The sequence below is a fragment of the Neodiprion lecontei genome, chromosome 6 (genome assembly GCF_021901455.1).
Source record: "Neodiprion lecontei isolate iyNeoLeco1 chromosome 6, iyNeoLeco1.1, whole genome shotgun sequence".
NCBI lineage: Eukaryota > Metazoa > Arthropoda > Insecta > Hymenoptera > Diprionidae > Neodiprion > Neodiprion lecontei.
The window spans coordinates 28,105,686-28,128,567 of NC_060265.1; the positions used below are offsets into that span (position 1 = coordinate 28,105,686).

Here is a 22,882-nt window from a genome sequence, read left to right on the forward strand (position 1 = left end):
TATACGTAAACGGCAAGCGGGTTGCCATCCTCGCCGAGTCTGACCCAACCTGGCTGTTACCACTTCAGGGAAAATTCGATGTAGATTTTACGCCGCGCGTCAAAATATTGGAAAAACTTCCGCGGCTGTCTTTTCGATGTTTCTTTTTCTTTTTTTTTCTTTTTTTTTTTTTTTATTTAACTTTTCTCTGCTTCCTTCTTTACCTCGAGATATCCCCGGCATCAAAGGGGTCCCGGTGAATCGTTTCAGTAATTACATGCGCATTGTTCCAGGATAATCGCGAATAGAGCCGGACCCTTACGCTTGTCGGTGACACCATTCTTACCATCGCCGAGTCTCTCGCGTATATACCTATATTTATCCGGGTATAGATCTTTCCTGCAATTTTCGAAGCTGTTCGGAATGCTGAACAACGAGCTCCGAAGAATTTTCTTCGAATTTACTTGAACCTTTGGAGCTACCTCGTTATAGACTCTCAATCCTAATGAACATAATAACGTACCTTTATCGCGACGTTTAAACACTTTGGAAACAGTGTGTAATTTGTCACGATATAATTTCACGATTACAGGCCGAATAATTGACAATGAAAATTCATTACATACTGTTGTTTCTTTGATTAGGAGCTCGGCGGATATTCTTGGCGAAGAATCCGAAGCTGTAGAGACATTTCAGCCGACGCAGGGATTGGTAGGATGAAAATGGAAGAAGAGAAGGAAAATAATATCGGAAAAATTGAGGATGAATGGTGACGGACTCTCAATAGGAATCGATACGATACTCGGTGATTAAGGGCCGCTCGCGTATGACAGCGGGTGTTTAAACGTGTCTATGCGTAACTAACCTTCGGCCATCGGCGACAATAACAGACGATACAAGAATCGGAAAAAAGTGAGGAAATGTAGTGAGTGCAGGTATAAAATGTTGGGAACTTGTAACGACGACGATGACGCCGAGGATGTGGAGAGCAACAGAGAAAACACAGCAAAATGTCGCGAATCTGTGGAAGGACTGTGGTTAACGAGGATAGACAAAGACGAGAATTCATTGTATGCAGTTATAGACGTCGGATCGTCCCCGTGGGAGAATATAAACGACGATCATGTATACGAGAAAGAAGTACAGGTGACAGAACGTCAGTTGCAGGGCGACGAACGCGTTTGAACGTTAATTTCGCGTATATTGTAATATAAATAATATTGCAATATATATATACATACACATAATATATATGTATAGTCGCTAATTGAAATAGAACGATGCGAACAATGATATACACCAGAAAGAAATGTAGGTGACAAACAACTATCCGCGACGTATTTATAAAACAATCATAGTAACAACAACAACAACAACAACAAAAACGAAAACAAAAACAAAAACGGCAACGAAAACAACAATAATAATAACAACAATACTATACCCCATACGTGTATGTTTAAAAAGAAACATGGAGCTTGCGCTAAATGCAGTTTATCGCGCTTAAAATAAATATATAGGTGTGTATGTATGTATATATATGTACATACATATTATATACACACGTTTGAAAAGTTATACAAATGAGAAAATGGTTTAAGATTTATTAGCTCCGTGATTGCTAAGATCTTAAACCGCGTCAACAACTGAAGATTCAAGGGTCGAAGGATGCCAGGGGGTCGTAGGGGCCTCGTAGCCCCGCAAAATACATTTTTAGAAAACATCATTCGAAGGAGCAGCAGCCAACGTAAGTAAAGAAACTCACTCTATTATGTTTCGAACGATTTTTCCTATTTTTATAAATAATCAAACGCTAAAAGGATTTTCTTCCGTTATTATTCTTTCCGCGTGAGGAAGAGTATGCGAACTAAATAGCTAACAATAAGTTCCGTCGAATTTTTACTCTCGATTACTTTCGACCGCTGATTCCAACTTGACAAATGTCCGAATTTATCGACAGCTAAAAAAAATACAGCTAATACATCGGTGCGGAAACGTTGTATATTTTAGACATGTGACATTCGCGTAATCCCCTAATTCCTAGAGCTTCTAAATTCTGTCTTAAATATAAAATCCTCTAGAGATTTTTTTCGAAGCTATTATATTCGGGTTTCGTCGATGCTCGCTCGACACTTCGTAACTATACGAGTATATATGTCACATACATACTCTATAGGTATACGCGTTTCGTTCAGTTGGCGTAGAATTAATCTAGACTGCTGCTGGATATTATATACGTCACATACGTTATACACGTAGCTCAAGTTTCAATAACTAATTACCCATATAAGGGATGTAAATTGAAAATAATGATAAATTGATTGGTAAAATCGTCAACTTTAGATGATTAAAAATTGTACAATTTTTGGGTTTCTCCTTGCGAGTCGTGACGAGTAATATTTCTTACCGCGGATCATAGTTTTCGTCTCTTCTTCTTAACCGTCATTCTTACCGCGGATCCATTTTATACATACTTGCATAGATTCGCCAGAGTTATTATACACGATACACATTAATATCGTACCTACATCGGTCCCCGGTTACATGTATAATATCCGAGGGTTTGAAAGTAGGTATACACGCAACGGCGGAGGAGAAAAGCTCTTTGAAAGCAGAGTATCATAAATAATAACGAACCGTACCGTCGTGGCGTTTTTGCGCCGATGCGAGGGGATGATCCTGAAGATTCAACGTCTGGCGTATGCACGCGTGCATCGTATGCACGTAATGGATGTGTGTGCATTCGCGTGATGTGGCGTGCGGATTGGCGAGGCAATTCTCACCGGCAAGGTTGCAATTACGTGAGAAATGGCAAACACGGTTTTGGGTAAATAATGGAAATTGCGAGTACACGCTACCAGATGCATTATACCTGTGTAGAATATAGTGTACTATTCGGGTGCGGGATAAGAATGTAGAAAGATGAAAAAAATAGGAGGGCCGCACAATAGCGAATTTTTAAACGAAGCTGAAAGTTAATAGATAAAAAAAAAATGACGAAAGTCGAAATATGGATGGGTAAAAAAATAGAAAAGTCAGGATATACACTGGGTGAAATTTTTAGTTCCGGTTAACGCTTAGTCCTTAACTATTTTCATTTTTAAACACAATCGAAAAATATAGTTCTAGGTACAAAATGAAAATTAGTTTTCTAGCTGTTACCGGAAAGTCTAGTATCCGTTGCTATGCTTTCTCATTACGATCACTGTTACTATATTTTCTTGCAACTGTTGCGAAAATTTAATGCTTGTGCAACAATAAATTGACGTTAAAGCCATGTTTAGCTAAAAAAAGTAGAGTAAACCGAAGAAACTGATTTTGCGTTGCAATCACCAAAAAATGATCGATAATAGCGCAAAATGGTTACGCGTACCTCGTTTTTCGTAATCACAAAAATATTCAAACAGCTTTTTTTAACGATGCCTGTTTTGCTGAATTTTTCTAGCTACTGTAACAAATGAAATTCTTCTCAGTGTAGAATGCCAAAGTGTAGAATCGTCAGAATTCGCCTCGATAATACAGAATCGCATACAGATCCTAAAATTTGCCGCTCTATGTTTCGACTGATGTACATTTTGTATCTCTGTATTTTGACTTTCTACCAATCGGCCGTAATAGTTTTTTACCCCCATCCCCTACTTAGGTGAAAGCTATTATAGACATGACTATTTAAGCAGGAAATATGCGGCGAAAGGCGGTTTCTTTTATTTCCGTTCACCTTCCCTCTAATCAGGCCGTGTATTAATAATTGATAACGAAGGGTCGAAACTCGGATTTGACCCGGGCCCGACTTTACGGAGGCCCTTTGTATAATGTATTCGCTGTTAATCTGCAGTCGGGTGATTATCATCGGACTCTGCGTTAAAAATTACGAACGAAATCGCGGGACCCTTCGCACGCCGGGGAACATGAGCGGAGTTAGGGGGATGTTTTTTACCCTCCGCATAACCTCCTCAACCCAGAGAGGATTGACTCGTTTTCGCCCGTTTCCGCAAACCTTCGACAAAGTTCGGCAGGTCATTGGGTCAAATCCGCGAAGCACGTAAGGGTCAATCCGCGGGTCCCAGGGACGTCTGCAGGGGGGGGGCTTAGAATATAATGCGATATTATACGTACATGCCTGAGTGTGTTACACAATCTAAAGGAAAGCGGTGAGAAGCTTGCCAAAATTTACTCACATTTCTCAAAGTTAATTTAATCAAATTCAAGTTTCAATTTATACTGAACCCTTAATCTACGCAAACACATTTTATTCTTTCCATTTTCGATCGAACAACAACGTTGTACACCTTTTACATCAATCATTCACGTCTGATGGATGTTACTGCATCAAATATGCAGCTTTATATTATGCAAACTTGACTCGTTCTCTGTGATCAGCACAATATGGATATATAGCTAAATTTAGATCGTTGAAAGAAGAGTTGCTGTGCTCTTACCGGTAATTTGAATCATTTGATTTGATTTGTTTACTTTTTTCATTTTCATTCTCGTTTGTCTGTTTGTTTTATTTTTTTTTCTTTTTTTTTTTACGCTCAGAGTAAGCAGGGCAGGTGCGAATCTATTTCTCTCGGGCATCGCGTTTGTACGTGTTATTATCTTAATAGTTTCAAGTTGACCGACGGTCACGCGGGTGCGATTATAAAAAGAGCACAAAAAAAAGAAAAAGAAAGATGAAAAAAGGAAAGAAAAGAAAAACATGAGAGAAGAAAAAATACTTCCCCTGAAGGTATGAATATATAAAACTTGGTTTCAAGCGCGAATAATGCTTGTGAATATAGGTATAATAAATACGAATGCAAGCATATTATAATTATTATGTACAGGTATATATAATAATTGCAAACTCCGAGCTATAAACTCCGCATCGTGAGCTGTATAATAATTAATCCGGATAAAAAGTTTTTCAAGTAAAACTAAAGTAGCGTGATTTTTTATATTATACCAAGAAGTATAATAATTACAATTCTAGTCACACGTATTCTCAATGCCAACTTTCGGTGTTTGATACTTTTGTTTAGCTTAGCTCCGTGGAGGCAGGGATGAAAAATTCTGACGATGCTCGCGGACGGTGAGGGAAACTTTTGTATTTACGTTAAACGAATTCCGCGCGAAAGCTGGTTCGCCAATTTTTCTCACACCCGAGCTGTTCATTTGCAATCCAAAATACACACCTACGCTTAGCGGATAAGTAGAAGTCGGATCAAATTATCCTTAAGAAGAAAAATTCAAAGCGTTACACAGCGAAGTGCTCGAACAGCTTGACAGCTTATACGATCGGATATACAGCTTATCAAGCTACGGAAATTACCGAGTGACGGTCCTCTGCTGCTTCAGATGACCATTGGCCAATTTCGGCGAGGCTCAATTTATTCACCCCTGATCCTGCTGCAGGTAGTTGTAATTATACGTACGTACGGACGGACTTCGTACACACGCTGACCAAAGTTAACGAGCTATTAAAATTCCTAAGTTGAATTTATTGACTCAATTTTTTTTTCTCTCTCTGTCCGTCTCTTTCTCTTTTCTCTTTATTACCACGTATATAGCACGAAAATTCCGCAACGCTTTATCCACGGTCTAAAAATTAGCATACAGTTTCATTCGATGTGATGTATAATTCCGCATGCGAGTGAGGAATTATCTTAATGTTGGTGTGTAATTAACGTTACAAGACGGTTTATGCGCGGAGTGCAATTTTCAGCTTTCACGCGAAACTCGAATTTCGTACCTACATGTGTATACATGTAACCGGTAGAGAGAGAGAGAGAGAGAGAGAGAAAATGGGGGCAGAGAAGAGATGACCGATTTGTCAGCAGCGGCAACGTGAAAGAAAAAACGGACCTTGTTGGGCGGAGAAATTCGATAAATTGAATAACGCGATGAAACGAAATCTACGGAGGGTGTGGATAATTGGCCGAGGTGGTAAAACCGAGGCGGAATAATATTGACGGTGACAAATATCGGCTATTTTTCAAACACCTCTATCCCCGCCGTATAATGAGCATTTTATAAATAATTTCCTTGTATGCGTACACGAGTATATCGTTAGACTCGTGACTTTTTGCCGTTATCGTAAAGTGGTTGAAAAATCCACGCGATTCTCGCTCCGTATCTCGAGCCTGAATTTCACCATTTACTTGCAAAGCGGTTGGAGTAAACGACGCAACACCGCGGGCTTGATTGCCGAAAAGAGATCGTTTCATACCATGTGTTAGTGTACGTAAAGTACATGCGATGTGCGACTTAGACCCGGTAAATTAGCATTATATAATAATTTGAGGAAAGAGGCGCGTGCGTGCCGATGGAGATAAAATTCGGAAAAGAAAAATCACGCTTTGCTAAGAGTAAGAAAATATTTATATTTCGCGTGCCGGAGTCAAGCTCGCTTTTGAAAATCACCGAATTGCGCGACTCATTGCTATGCAGATCTTTATGTTTTTTTCTCCGATAGCATATAGCGTGTATATGTATACAACGCTGGAATCGCGGTGTGAAAATTGTGAATTAATAATTTTCCCCTATCACTTTAGACCGTGATACTCTGTGATAAGGTGACGATAAGACATTACTGAGCCCCAAAAAGTCTGCTTTGTTATTTGTCAAATGCAATATAATTAACGCTATTCATTGTTCACCTCTTATATAATTTGTATCCACATCTTATCACTGTAACTTGTACAAAGAAATACTAAATTTTACATGCCTGTATAGTATTACAACAAGTCGGGAGATGCACAATTCTAACCGCATTGAAAACCGACAAAGAGCAACCAAGTTGCAGGGGATGTTTTCGCACATATCGCCACTTTGAATTTCATGCGAAGTTTATCGGATTTTCGTACGTAATATTTATTTGCCCGGAGATCGACGTGATCCCAATTTATTCAAGCTTATCCGTTTTCATATTTACATTCGCGCTTCATACATGCCTGTACAACACTTGGTACGGAACTGAAGGGAGGAAAAAATATTTCGTTTGGTAAATTCTGTCGAAACGTGAACTAATGTACCAGCTGTTGACTGTGAAACCGATGTACAGGGCGTGACTGATACAGATTTTTGTTATTTTTTTCCATTTTTTTCCATTTTTATCTCACATGCTTTTCCACGTTTCACTTCGCTTCGCTCGCAGTTGTAGCACACAAATCGCATCACCTCGTGTCAGCCAAATGAGATTAACTTCAGTTATTTTCCTCCGCAAATAGGTATAACTGACATATTGTTATAGCTACCGCGCTTAGTAATCGTGCAGATCCAGATTGTGTGCAACAGAACCTTTTATGTAGTCCAATTTAATAATCTTAAAACTGGTTCACGGACCATAACTGCAGGCTCGTATTATATTTTCACTGAAGGGGTAAAAACAAATCCGCACTACTGCTATGTATAATAATAAAAGCATGGAATTATTCGAGACGAACGTTACGTGACTTTTACCAGTGCCTCGAACGGAGGCAAAGCTTGGCCGTAATTAGAGTCAGGTATGGAGAAAGTAGAAAATTGATTCAAAGGGAAAATAATAACATACCGCAGAGAGAAGGAAGAATAAAAACAGCGATGTCGAGAAGAAGAAGAGGAAAGGTAACGGAAAAGCACGAGGCGACCTTGAAGCAAAAGGGTATTGAAAAAAAGAAAAAAAAAATCCTCGAGTCCTTGACGTGCTGCAGATTAAGGCCTTAAGATTGTAGTAAAGCGAAGAGGTCGAGGGTGCGAAAAAAAAAATACGTCCTCCATCCAGGATCGTTACGAGAATTTGCCGAGTGCGTGCAGCACATGGCTGCAGGGTTGCTGGTACGGCATATCAGTCAGAGAAAATTCCGGTTCGCACCTTGACCCGTCTTGTACGTCAAGCAGCGATTTAGCAAGTCAGTGTGCAGCGGTTGCGGCAAAAGGCGGCCCGAAGTTTCAACCCTCGCGTGAGCATCAAGATTAAGGCCTTGGCTGTGTAGCTTGACCTTACTTACCGGGCGATATAATATTGTACACATTGCACCTACAGGGTGCTTCCAAGTAAACGCCCCAATATATTGACTTGCCTATCATTGAGGGTAAGAAATATCGGTAATACAGACTCGTCGAATTACCGATAAGCAGCGCGTTTTGAGTCCTCGGGAATGAACTGAAACTGCTCGTGTTTCCAAATTGTGTAGATTTGGCCAACAGGTTGTTTCGTTCGGTGATCGCCTTCCGGAGTCACGTTGAAGTGACGATATGACTTGACTTGACCAAAGTGATAATGACTCGGTAGATCTGTTTTACCGATATTTGTTCTCCTCAGTGGTAGGCAACCCAACATACTCCGGCTTTCGCTCGGAAGCACCTTGTTTGTGTATCGAGGCAAAAGTTACCTACCCTCCATGCCAAATCGAAAAGTAAGCATTCTTCGCGCAATCAGCGATATAAATATACGATTTTCGCGTTTCTTCCTCTGCGTGCACAAGGATACATACCGTCGCAATAATTCTCCTTACATCGTTCGTTCGTTATTCGCCCTCGAAACCCAGTGCCGACGGTGACTGGCGTGCCTGCACGATAGGCGCATTATAGTTTTCTTTTGGCAGACGCGATGTACCTATACACGTTGTTCGTCTCTGTGTGAGTTTTCTCATTTATCAACCGTCTGAAATGGTCGTGCACGAGGCTAACTCCCCGCGATATCCATCGGTGTGTATTATGGGTGTATAAACAGTTAGCCTTGAACCGAACCCTGCCTGAGTCGTGATTATTCCTTATACCGATTGGGTGGTTCGGGTGTTTTCTGTGAAACTCCTCGCTCAACGCCGGCAGACAGGCAACCGTAGCTGTGTATTCAATGCCCGGTAATACGGTGCGTAGCCGCGGTTGCCTATCTGCCGGCGTTGAACGAGAAGTTTCACTGAAAACCACCGGCGTTACGAGAATACCTATAAGCTCGCCTGGTCTCTCAACAGGATCGGAAGTCTCAGAGAGTTTCGAACTTCTTTCAGATCATACGCTTCGAAAAGCCTCGCGTTGACATTTTTATACACGTTTCGGATATGACTGCGGTTTATTTGGTGCAACTTGCAGTAGCTGTCGGAAGGGAGAATTGGTTGGGAGGAAAAAACCTTCCAGGCAACATATAATCGTTGAGAAAAGCTGTTGACTAACCTTGCGAGGAAACCTTTCATTTTCTATATACTAATATACTGGGATCGACTTCTGACAACGAATTATATGTATACCGCACAACGAAAAAAAGAGAATATATTGCAATCGTTTTTATAATCACATTTGTCTGGGATCCCGGATTGATGTACGATTATCGCGATTTTATGTTTATACCTCAACCTGATCAAGACAAATGACTTGCGACGGGAAATTTATCGTCTTTTTGTTTTACGTTGAATTCGTTTACCAATTTGTTGAGTATCCTTACTCAAAACATGAGAGTATAACTTGGGCATAATTCACTCGTGAAACATACAAGATATTGAACCTATAATTTTTCGATGTAACATTTGGTGGGAGCAAAATAATGAGAAAAAAGCATGAACAGAGTTTCAGGCAAAAAAAAAAAAAGAAAAAGACAAAGAATAGAAAACGCAAATCTTATTTCAAAATTTTTATCAAACTGCATCATGGTGAAGCGCGAATCAGCTGCATTCATTCGCTTGAACGGAGGAGGGGAAAGAGGAAGACGAGGGGAAAAGTATATACCCGCGGGTTTGAGGCACTTGGAGGTTTTCTAAGTAGGAAAGTTCATTAAAATCTCCACTGCGCTATTCTTACGTGCTGTTGAATATACACCGTATTCCACGTTACATGCATACGACACACCTACAACACCGCACACTTTGATAAACGTAGCTATAATTGCACAAACCGTTCAACTTATTTCTCGCCAAAGGTAACCACGCCCGTCGTATGGAGAATCGCGATGCATTGTGACACAATTAGCGGTCGGTTATACTAATATCAGCCACAGTGCGATACGTTCAACGAGCCGGGGATCAACAAGTGACAGAGAGAGCGAGAGCGAGAGAGAGAGAGAGAGAGAGAGAGAGAGAGAGAGAGAGAAAGAGACTCGAAGTGCACCCTCGAAATACCTCGAGTGTCAACGTATACGGAAGTGCTTTTGAACAACGAGTTTCACCGATATCGCTGCATCAGCAGCTGCTGGCTGGGCGCAACAGTTGAATATTCTTTACTCTTCGTTCCCCTCCGAAAGATAAATTCGATGTGAATTCCGATCGTAGGCTCAATCCCAATTAATCACTGTCAAACATCGCGCACCCCTTTTCCTGTGGACCACTTCAGAGTTTCCAGGCGAGTCTGATTTTCCGAGGGGGCTGACTCTCCCATTGTTTGCGCGCTTTTAATTACCCCCTCGCCTCGTTATGCCTATAATTTCCAAGCTCTCCGGTTGCCTTCCGCATCGCTATGTTGTTACACTCTTGGCCAAAGCTTTCTCTCCATCCGATAACGCCCCGTGGACTCGGCGTTGTGACCTCGAGGGATGCGTGGAAATCGACATCGAGATTGCAGTAGGTCGTTGAGGCATTTGGCACTTCCTTCCAGCTTCGTTTCCATCCGGATCCTCTTTGTGCGATTAATCACGCCGAAGCTCTGTGCCAAATTCGAATTCTTTCAAATCGACACTCCGATCGCCAACGACGCTACACGTACGTCTGCAAGGGTCAAGCGGGTTGCCACGAAAATACGTGCGACGATATTCCCTTGCGAAAATATATACCCATAATGCCTAGAAGCGAAGTGGGATCGAAGCTTTTAACGCTACTGCCACTCCTTTCGGTCTTTTAACGAAAGTGGAAGACCGCTGCGGGAGTTTTTTTCTCATCTTTGATCGTCTCTCTTTTCTTCCTCGTTCTTTTATCCCCCTTCGTCTTATTTGCTCCTTCTACTTGACGGAATTTTTCTCTTTTCCTCTTTATCTTCTTTTATCCTCATCCCCGCAGGAATATAACATGCTTCCGCAATAATATTTCTTAACTTGAATTTAAGAACTACCGTAGTAACGGTGTATAATTAATAGGATGATTTTGCAAACGTCAAGCACAAACACCTTATCACCCGTCGATTTCGTGCCTGCAGATATTTTTGGCGCGGATCGAGATAACGGTGGAAATAGTTTGAAGGGCGCGAGCCGTCGAATGCATTATGCCTATGCATACATAGAGGTAAATGTATATAGAAACACGGGAATATACTCACACAAGTTTATAACCACTTTGCGTATAGCCATGGAAATTTTCTTGAATTTGCAATTCAATTTCGCCTCGACTCTTTGATGATATACGTCTTCTTATTAATTGATTGATCACCCTGATGAAAGGGATCACAATTCCAACGTTTCTCTGCAGGCTCGGAAAGTGGCGCGTATGTATGTATGTACATTTCGTGATACGGGAGACATTTTCCACCGTCGACGTCAACGTCGCCGCAGCGTCGTATATCAATTCGAAACTCAATTTAGGTATAAAAATGAAAAAGGCTACTATATCATATCTCTCCCCTTTACCGCCGTGTCCGTGATGCGTCATAATACGACGTTTTACCGAAAAAGGAAACACAAAACGAAGAAGGGAAAAAAAAATCTTACACAAGGCTACGTGTATCGGTATACGACGTAACAGCGTGCATCCCCCTCGCACGGGGTGAGTTTGGCGCATTTTATCTTTTTTTACCTCATCCTTTCGCGGGAAAAGTATCACGACGCGTGTATGATATATTGCTTTTCGAACATGAGTGCCGAAGAGTGTGACAAAAAGCACGATCTATATCGTAACCCGTATATACCTGGTGTGTTATATTTGTCAACGAAAAGTTTGAACTCGACCCGAGGGATTGCGCCATCGATACGTCCCTCGAGTTAATTTTCAGCACGCGTTCTCTTCGTGATGAAAAAAGTGACACATTACAGTTACAATTAATATCATTCACACGGAATGTTATACGGACGAGACGGAGATATACGTATATATGTATGAGGTGAAATAATCGTAAATTCGTGTTTTTATTTTACGTAGGTGTAATATACCTACCTTGACTTTATTTACAACAATTGACATATTTCATTCGGATTTGGAATGAATTTTTACGCAACCATGCGCCGAGGAATAAGTTTGCTGAATTATTTTTCTTCTTTCAGCCGACAGCAGTTTCCTCCTAGCAAATGCCCAGATAGTGGATTTTCCAATTGTCTACTGCAACGAGAGCTTTTGCAAAATTTCCGGCTACAATAGAGCAGAGGTGAGGCCATTATTCCTCTATTATATCCCATTACTTATTATACGCTACATCCGGTGTTCTACCGTTTCGGCAAATTTATCTTTCTTTCATTTTTTTTTGCCAATTAACGCGTGACCTCAAATCACGGAGATAAAACTCGATCGGAAGTAATTCACCCTTTCTTCTGCCTTGGAAAATCACGTAAATTCGATTTGAAGCGCGAACTGGGTATGTGGAACACGGTGCAGATCGCGGGTAGCAGCAAACCGCCCGACATTCCAAATGAATTTCTTATCAAAGTCCGTTCGGCTCTCGATACGTATATACGTTGTATACGTACGTATAATGTGTGGTAACTCGTGTGTAATGAAGAAAAATCGAACGGCTATTAATCGGGCTTCGTTAAGCGAATTTAAGCGTCATTTTATTCATTCATTTATTTATTTTCTTATTAATGACATAGAACGGTCCGGGTAAAAATAAAACGATTTCATCTCGTAGAAACTAGACTGAAAGTATTTTAGAGATGTAAATTAGTTTGCTTTTTTTCTTAATTCTCTTTCAAGTCGTGGGTGGGCATTTGCTCTTCTCTTTGAAAATCGCACAACTATTTTGCAAAAGTTATAATATTATCATATCTTGCAAACGGCGTATTTTATATTAACGTTAAGCCACGGTCAGCGGTGGCTTTGCCACTGCAGGAAAGCGCGATTAATACGTACGGAAAATAACTATCGACCTAGATATTGAACTGGGTCATGTACCCTGCAACTTAGACAAATCGTTAGAACAATCTATCCTGAGGAATTTACTGTATATTGTGTAGATATAGGTATTCATATAATACATTACAGGTACGTAAAGAATTTCAGGTGGATTTCTGTGCGTGACTAGAGGACGATATTTGAGTCCGCGTCGTTCGCACACTGTAACAATTTATATTTTCTGGATCGTTTTATTCACTCTGAAAATACCGTGTTATACGTATAGCTTTTAAAGCTCGGCATTATATAATTTATACATATATACGGGAGTTGAATTTATTGCCCGGAGTTAATCGTCGCTGGATTTATTGTTGAGAGAAAAGTTTCAAGGATTGCCCAGCTGGGTATATAATTGTATGACGTAGGTATGTCTGTAATTCTGTGCGCACAGGGTTTTCCCTCGATTCCACGAGGTTGTGTAATATTATTGGTATAAAGTGTACCTGCGCTGGAATAAAGCGCCGCGATCTGATAAAAATATAAATCTGATATCCACGTGAGAAATTTTGTCGCACGCGACCGAAAAATTTAACAGTATGGTATCGTTGCATTTATATTGTAAAATATGAATTATATCGATCGTTTCACTCGTCTTTTCGTTCGCTGCAGGTGATGCAAAAGTCATGTCGTTGCGCTTTTATGTACGGCGAACTGACCGACAAGGAGACGATATCCCGGATCGAAGAGTGTCTGGAAGGGCAGATACACGACCAGTTCGAAATTCTACTTTACAAGAAAAACAGTAAGTGCACTTACCCCGGGCGATCGGATCGATCGTTACACTTCACCCATGCGGTCTTTTCTGCCTGTATTATACGTAAGCGTACGTGTGCGTGACGTACAGCATACCTTGTTTGTGAATATTACGTCCTACGTCATACGTTTAAAAGATAGTCGCTACGCCCTCTGCCTATTTCGTATAATATATATAATATTATTTAACGAACGATCGACAAACATCGTTTCATACTTGTTACTTCCAGCTGCTCTCTCTCTTTTTAAACTGTATTTACATACGTTTAAAATTACCCGCCCGTATCGAGGTGCAAATAGAATTTCGAAATTCACACCGAGACTCTGTCGCGACTCATATAATTGCCCCCGTTAGAATATCACAAGTGCTCCGTACCTGGCCAATTGTTTACAAGGAAGTTTAACGGAAAGGCGTTAGATTTTATCCACTATTGGTAACTTTTATTCTTTTTTTTAATTATTTTTAAACATGTAATTAACAAACCATTCTACACTTTCGTAATTTCAAACAAGCATTTTCACCCTTGACGGGTTTCATCCAGCCATTCGATAATATAATTATACAGCTAAATATAAAGCAGCAAAAAATGGCACGCAAATGAATCTGCCTGCCGTTATGTATAACAATGGTGATACGGGATAATTTATATAGAGGCAGAAACGGGAATCGATCCGCGATTCTTTTCCCATTGTCATTGTTATTGCGGTTGACGTTCGACGAGCGGGAAAAATACTGGACGAATGATATATCTGTACGGCCCTTTCTCTGTAATATCGTTCTACTTTCTTCCCCTTTTTCTCTATACATATTGTGTTGTTCTCTGGATGCAATTGTTACCGCTCAAGTAGGTACTTGCTCAAGTATATACGTATACAGTGCTTATCGATTGATTGTTGCGAGTGGAAATATTTTCATCTGCAACGATAAAACGATGTTATTTATAGCAACGTATAGGTATAATAATAGTTGAGCCGGTATACTAGCAATGTGTTTCATTGCACCGACGTTTCATTCGCAGAAATGATTTTAATATTGTAGAATTAGATGAAAGTCTTTTACGATAAAAAAAAAAAAAAATCATAAAATATTAGAGGTCACTGACTAATGTAGATTTTGATTGGAATTTTAATAATATTTTTGTCTTTTTATTTATCACCAGTTATATTATAATATATATCATACGGAATGTTGATCATTTAGAGGAACTTTTCAACGTTCATTATTGTATTGTGTACATCGATCGTGTCACTTCAGATGTAGCCATCAACGAGATTTGGATTGATTTGATTTTCTTATTAGTTTTCTTCCATTTTCTTTTTTCTCCGCTGCTCGTTTTAATTGTTTATCACGATCAATTTTGGATTTCGTTCAGTTTTGACGGAATGAAGAATGTTATACAATTCTTGGAGTTTTATGACGGTGTAACGATGTGATATAATACTCTTTAAAATGGAAACTGTTAAACGTGAAAAATAAATAATTGAAGGTAATTTTTTTTAAAGGTACCCCACGAGGTATGTGTAGCACAACTCAAAACTGCACTCAAAACTGCCTGTAAGTCACTTTGATCCAATAAAGAAACAAAATACAACAGTATATAATACACACATCAGGCGCGGTATATCATTTATACATGTAAATATATGAAAAAACCGTTTTTGAAGAGTACTCCTTGGTCGAAATTTTCATCCTAATTGCAAATTCATTTCGTACAAAAATCCGGTTACACCGTGTACACAGCTTACTTCCCCTCACGGACATTCTTATGCCATAATTCTTTCAAAATCCGGCAACAATTTTTTTTCGACCACGGTAAAATGACGAAAAAATTTCCTACTCCAATTTGTCTTTGAGCTAGATGTTTGGCACACTTTGATATCGGCTATAAAAAATCACCCGCAGCATTCTTGAGTCATGTTTTCGTGAGAATCGACACGAAGTTGAATGAACCATGAACTGGATGTGGAGTGCAGTGTGCTGTGCATAGAATGGGACTAGTTATACAACTTGTCGTATTCTTCATTTATGGATTCCGGGTTGCATCGATGTGCACCTACAACTGCACGCGTTTCTCTCTAGACAATAGCAAATGTGTCAAGGGGTGTGCCGGATTGTTCCGATTCAAGGAAGGAAGACAAAGTCATTGCATCGCGGTAATCGACGTCGCGCTTTGATTAAATCGTTTTTCGGGAAATCCGCAACGGCGTAATTGCCTCCCAAAGTTTGCCAAGCACTGTAAGCTCGACGTAAGAAACTTGGTTATCACGAACTGCCTGATTTGAGAATTAAAAACCGGACCAATACGCGATACTCTTGAACAAGTAATAACATTTAATTGAACTAATGACCCGTCGCACTGCAGTATTGCAGAGTTAGCGATAGTGCTTACTTCAGTTGAAGAGATCATATGAAATGCACTACTTGTGATTAACGAAGGACGTTTGATGAATAAAAACTTCCTACTCTGCATCGGTGCTCGGCTTCTCCTCGTCGAGTTTGATTTGAGTGATTGTCCGCTCGATAAAATACAGTAATTGCACGTCCGGGATTACTTGAGCCGCGAGGCTTTAAGCGTCCAATAAAAATGCTGTAAAGGGCTCAGATATCTCGCTCCGCACATGGCAGGGTATATTACTCTTGGTCAATTAATCACCGTCGGTAATAAGCCGCGATTTTTTGCCCATCAAGTGTATAATACTCGTGTCCAGCAGCTATTACACGGGAATATGTGAAAAATACGAGGAGAAGACGAAAGAATAGAAAAGATTCCAAGCTGTGTAACGGGTCAGACCTGCAAATTCAGTTCTACGATTATACGAGACAATTCAGTTCGAACATTCGACTGGTTTTCCGATCGTGTGTCGCGGCGGGATCCGAAGTTCAAAAGTGCAACAGTCCGCAGCGACGAATATTTTAACTGTAGGAACGGAGAACGAGAGTGGAATGACAAACTATTATTGTCACGTTAGCAAAATAATCTAGAATCTGTAAAAAATTTATTATCGTAGCTTCAGGGCCGCGCGTGGATATACATAATATACGTATCACAGTGAAACACACGAGTACTACACATGACAACAATACAAACGGCTATTATATCGTCGAGCAGAATCTCCTCGCATTGAATCATTCGTACACGTCATTCGCGTGAATTAATACGATATTTGTAATTCTATACAATGTATCGCGTGTATGCGTGATAAGAACTCGAGGCTCTCCGACGTTGTTGAAGTTTAAGGGTACGCAGTATTCCTATCCTTACCGACCGAGCAAACTCACCCTTGTTTCATATTTGTTGCTCCCCCCCGCCGCTTTCCACCGCCCAATTCAATGGTAAACACAAGATGCCGAGCAGATATGGAAAGTGCAGATAATCGGGGAAAATTTGTTAGCGTCGTTTCGAGGTCCCGTAAAATCGTGTAACATGGGTGTATGTGTCAAAAAAGATAGTAATTGATTCACTGAGTGCCTCAGTGACCCGGCTAACACTTTTTTTATTGACTCGATACAGTAGTCCAATAACGATTCGACAGATTGTAATTATACCTATCAAACAATTACCCGACTGTAGTGCTACCGGGGTGTATTACGCAGAGCATCTTTCTGATCCTAAACTAAAAACGTCTTGCCTTCCTCGCTGACTCAAGAGGAATATTTAAGGGGGAATTTTGTCAGAACGCAATCATTAGGCACAATCTCTTTTGCAACCATACAGTCCGATCCCTTGTCACGTCGCACTTGAGGTTGCATCTTGGAGAATAAAGGATTGCATGAACTTTTGCGTGGAATAGTGAACGTTGTCTGGACTCAGTTCTGTATGAAAATCTCAAACTCCACGGCGATGCGACACTCTCTATATGTATAGCGTGACATTAGGTAGACGCCGATCATAAGGATGCCTAATTATAGGCAACTGGGGGTACAAGTCCACTCCGAGGAACTCGGAGTTTCGCGCGCTAGCTGTTTCGATAAAAAAAAAAATGGGAAACTCGGAACTCTGTTCAGAGTGTATGTGTAGCCTGAATTGCCTATAATTAGGGGTTCTCACGTTGCGCATCTACGTAATCTCACGACATACAGCTAGCTGCATCAGCTCCGTATTGACAGAGCACTGTATCCGGCTGGCGGTGCGAAACGACCTAATTGAGCAAACCTGAGAGGGTGAAATTTGCCGAGCCGAGGAGTGAAGTGGAAGTGGAGTGAGAGGAAGACAGAGCCGAGTCGTGATGAGTTCCGGTCCTCTTCGCTCGATTTTCTTTATACAGCTGCTGTTGCTACCGCTCAGGCAGAGATGTGCACCGTGTAATACACCTATACGTGATACATAATGCACAACACCCAACGGTTTTCCAGCTCCTATTTTTCCCCGCTTTCTGAAATTGGACCGTCTCACCTTTCGCCCCTGGGAACACCTTGCTGTTCTACTGCTTCGTGCCATGAAATTAAATAGCGCAACCCGGTATTACAGATTGTGTAGTATACAGCATCTGGGCGTGGGTGTCGATATTCGCCCGTGCAGCATCACATTTTATGCGCCGGGGAGTTCGCGTTTTTGTCTTACAGGTGGAAAAATTCCCGTGGGAAAATTTTTATCCACCTTTATTACACATTTTTTTAAATTCTTTCTTCTTTCTCGTCATTTTTTCATCCCTCCCAGAACGAACAATTTAAATGTGTAACGTTATCGCCACCGTATTATTGTTTGAACTGTAAAATTTCTTTTCGCTATTCAAATTGCCGAGCAGACTTTTTTACCTGCACATCACACCTGTATGTTATACCAAGATTATAATCGTCCGAGTATGCTTATTTACCAAAGAATTATCGTCGCTGATGCGTTATATTATCATACTCGTCGGCACTTTTCGTCTCCCAATTATCGCCGGCCTCGAACATACACATGTATGTATATGTAATCCTATATCTGAAGGAAAAAACGTTAGTCTGCTACATTTAATTTGTTCGTTGAATCGTTCGACTCGCTCGAATTATAGATGTATGTTGCACTGCGGATATGCTGCACAATTGTTCTGCCTTTGACGTGAAAACCAGTCGAATTTGTTACGCTGCGCAAACTGACTGGACGATCAAACAAGCAACACGTAACTAAACTGCAGCTATATCCTCGATTTATGTTAGTATATTCGACAAAGCAATCCGACAATAAATTCACTAGAAATCGCGTATGAACGTACTTTTCACTTTGTTCTGTGTGTTAGCCGTTGCAGTCTCTTTGAAAAAGAACGCTTGAGTTTAACACAGATCCCTACATATCGTTTGAGTTCCCGAAAAACAGTAAAACGCGGTCACTACTTTAACATTATTGTACTAGTCTTTCTAATGATCTAACAACGCCAAACCTACAAATTATCGAAATGAGTGATGACTATAGCCTGCAATGAAAAATGATGTAAAATCTTGCTGCATTTTGATCTAATAAAAAAATTCGCTCCAATTCAAAGAGACCTGGAGTTGAAAAAGAAAAATAATCAACCAACCTACCCGTTTTTATCCACGTCAATTAACCAGCTCGAGTGGCATTGTACAAAATGAAAGCCTAAACTAATTCGTAAATAAACTGAATTCGTGTAATTACACCCTAACAATATTACTGATATACTAAACCCTCACATTTCGCAAACATCATAGAACCATATTATATTATATTATATCTAGGTATCAACTATCCCTTATACATACTAACTTTATAATTCAATTGCTTTATTAATTATCATAGTTATATTTATTACTCACTACGTTATATTTAATTAGCCCCTTTATACAATCGCTTAATGCATTTTGCATGCTTTTAACCTAATGTCCATACCTGTATGTATATGACATAAAAAAAACTAACTGTACATTTATTATCACACAGATTCATAGGTATATTTACACTATTATATAGTAGTGAAAAGCACATAGCTACCTAGAGTGCTTCGTAGACCTGGTAATGCTAACCAGATGATTTCAGATTCAGTTCATTGCCAGTTCATTTGCACATAGGTACACGTGTGCGCGTACATTTGTATATAACCGCCTACCGATACATAGGAATATTATCTGTACACGCGTAGGCGCATATTCGCGTATTATACGTCGCGACTTTGATCATTTGCATTGTAATGATATGACCTTATAAAAAACATCGATTTCATGCGTCGTTGTACCTCATGTAGGCAAGGCACGTAGAATTTTCAGAGACGGTGCACTAACTTATGTATAGAAGAATATCTCACTCACCGATCCTTTCTTCTAGGATTCTTTGCTACGTATTACCTCACCACAATTTTTATACAAGCATTTGATAGATGGTGTATTTTTAACGTATGACGATGATTTTGGGGTGAACGACATATTTTTTTAGTTATTTTTTTTTAACCAACAACAAAGCGCTTTGAGTCGACTTTTTGTTAGTGAAAAAAAAAAAAACGAAAAGAAAATTTGAAGCTAGAAAAAAGTAGAACCGTCTGAAAATAATATCATTGACTAATACTTTATTGGAATTTGCTCGACGATGAATTTACTGTTGACTGTAATTAAATCATTCACGCATCTGCATTTCCATAGTGTCTCTTCTAGCTGCTCGCATCAAATTTCAACGAGTCAGTGAATTTTTTACAAACTTATATATATTATTCATTGTGTCTTATCTGACCAATGTCTGGAACAGATATGTAGAACTTGGAAATAGAATATTGTACCTATCTCTTACCTATTTGGCCAGTTGATGCAAACTAAACATGCTTAAAAATCTTTTGTATCTGCGAAAGACTTATCTGGTCTTGCTCTTTGTAATCAGCCGAATGTCGACGGAACTATTGCATCGAAGAAACTTGTAATGTATAATTTTATAAGCATAAAAGCGAACAATTCCAAGAATTATTTTGCCACTATAGAAGCAAGTTCAGGTATCAAATCCGAGATCGAGTTGGTCCAATTGTTAATTTCCTAGTAACAACGGCTGGTGACAACGACTGAAACCCTTTTGAACCTGGCGCCACCTGTGCAACAGATTTCAACTTTCGCACCGTCTATAAATACCTACATATGATCTATATATATCTTACGTTCTGCATTATAAATGCTCATATTTATTCCGTCTGAATCTTCCGTTTCTCTTGTGACAAAGATATGCATGGATTATTATGGACTTCTAAGTTAACTTTGTAACGCTATACTCTGTTTAGATAATCTTTTTGACAAACTTCTATATTTATATTTCAATGTACCTGAGAGCCATAAAGTTTTACTTCCAGATCGCTATGCATAGACTATCAATCGCATTTACATGGTATCTAGGTAGGTATATGCGTAATTGGGTGTCTACCCTCGGTTTTACACCTGCAAATTTAAGTTTATTCACTCCACAGGCTACAAATCTTATACAAGGGATTTCGCGCTGACCCGAGCCTAATTAGATTGCAGATTTTACGGTCGTTACACTGTACTTAACAGTTGACATTTTGACAGTTGACGCGTCCCCTCACAAAAACCTGTAAACCGGAAAGCCGTTGACATCACTACTTACACCCAATTACACTGAGTTAATCATTAAATTTCGTTCGAGTACTAATATTTATCTGGACACTGTACAATATAATTTTCCGAATTATAGGTATTTTATAAATATGTTATACCCAGTCAGAAAACTAAACTTGGCTGAATTATTTCTACAAACGCATTGTGAGATCTAAATTTTACCGGTGATTGTTTTCTGTTTTGATTAGTATTTGAAAAATCGAGTTGAATTTTATATCCTCGGATGAAAAACTCTTGATTATTGACAACCCGACTAGCGATTAACAATTCTATCCTTATCGAGTTAATACTTATATTAACTTACAATTAAATTGAAAGACTCCTGACCGACGGCAACCGGACTAGCAAATTAACAATTCTAACGTTATCGACTAGGCGTCATTTTTCCAACCAATTAGCACTAGTTACTAGTAGGTGCTGCTAGGTGTGATGTCAGGTGATCAAGCTAGGTAAAAGTTCGAAATTTCGAGTCAGTGAAGTGGAGACTGAGACATCGGTCGGGAGGGAATTCGGCGTTGAAAAATTCACCCCGATTCCGTGAAATAAAATTGTGATTGTAAAACAACTCCGGTCTAGGGCTAGCTGATCGAAAATTAATGTCGTATATTCCGGGGTGTCGAAGGGTCGCGAACTGCGGTGATTCATGTTCAGCGATGGGTTATAAAACTCTGTTGTCCCGGAGGGGTAAGCTTTATATAAAATGGAAAAGAAAAAGATCCAAAGTGCCGAAGTAAGAACCGGGAAGGACATCGCGTAACTTCCACCCTCATCGTTCTTGCGAAACCACCGGAACACCGAATTTCCCCATTGTTCTTTACGGTATTACAGAGTACGTAAGTTGACGCTTGAAACTCTCTAATTAACCTTTAGCTCACAAACAGTAGTTGTTTTTATACTACTATGATGAGAACTCCTAGTTTCAAACCGTGCTTTTCACTCGGCTCAAGTACCCAACTATAAATTTAGTCATTAATACTACTTGTACATATATAAATTCAACGGCACTGTCCTTTGTAATTAGGTATCTATGCTCTACGCTAGCCTCGGCATGTAGTATACGATAAGTAATAACTGCTACGACGATTTACGTATAGATGAATTATTATCGTCACATGACGTGAGGTTTTAATACTTCCGGTCGCTGCATGCTGGTCGTGAATGTTCCATCGATGATAATTATCTTTTTATCTTTATATATTTAGAATAGTACGTGAATAGTTCAAAGCTTAGATGGTATCTTCTTCATATCTCTTACTATAAACGTATGGGTATTGGTAATAGGAAAGCTAGAATCTTTTGGCTCTGTAGGTACATGCCTATTTCGGTTTAGTTGATAATACTGTGATTATGATATGCAGAGACACCGCTATGGCTTTTACTGCAAATCGCACCAATCAAAAACGAACGAGATCTGGTCGTCCTGTTTCTCCTGACATTTCGGGATATCACCGCGCTCAAACAGCCCATAGAAACGGACGACACCAAGGGTGGATTATCAAAGTTTGCAAAGCTCGCACGCTCCGTCACCAGGTCCAGATCTGTTCTCGTTTCACAGTTCAGCTCGCATCTCCCTGTCCTCAAAGACACAGCACTGCCAACTACAGCCAAGCAATCGCACTTGGCACATGTA

General features: G+C 39.9%; 1 protein-coding gene across 13 annotated transcripts in view; it reads left to right on the forward strand.

Annotated features, from left to right (window-relative positions):
• LOC107227207 (potassium voltage-gated channel protein eag) overlaps positions 1–22,882 on the forward strand; it is a 39,293-nt gene that overhangs the window by 1,025 nt on the left and 15,386 nt on the right. For 10 of the 13 annotated variants that reach the window (XM_046743127.1, XM_046743124.1, XM_046743134.1 and 7 more), the window contains exons 2-6: positions 624–1,726; positions 12,113–12,213; positions 13,566–13,698; positions 15,213–15,224; positions 22,611–22,879. In XM_046743127.1, coding sequence (XP_046599083.1) covers positions 1,648–1,726; positions 12,113–12,213; positions 13,566–13,698; positions 15,213–15,224; positions 22,611–22,879 — 594 coding nt within the window. In that variant the 5' untranslated portion in view covers positions 624–1,647. The remainder of the gene's footprint in view (positions 1–623; positions 1,727–12,112; positions 12,214–13,565; positions 13,699–15,212; positions 15,225–22,610; positions 22,880–22,882) is intronic. The other 3 variants (XM_046743131.1, XM_046743133.1, XM_015668283.2) reach the window with 1 other exon arrangement.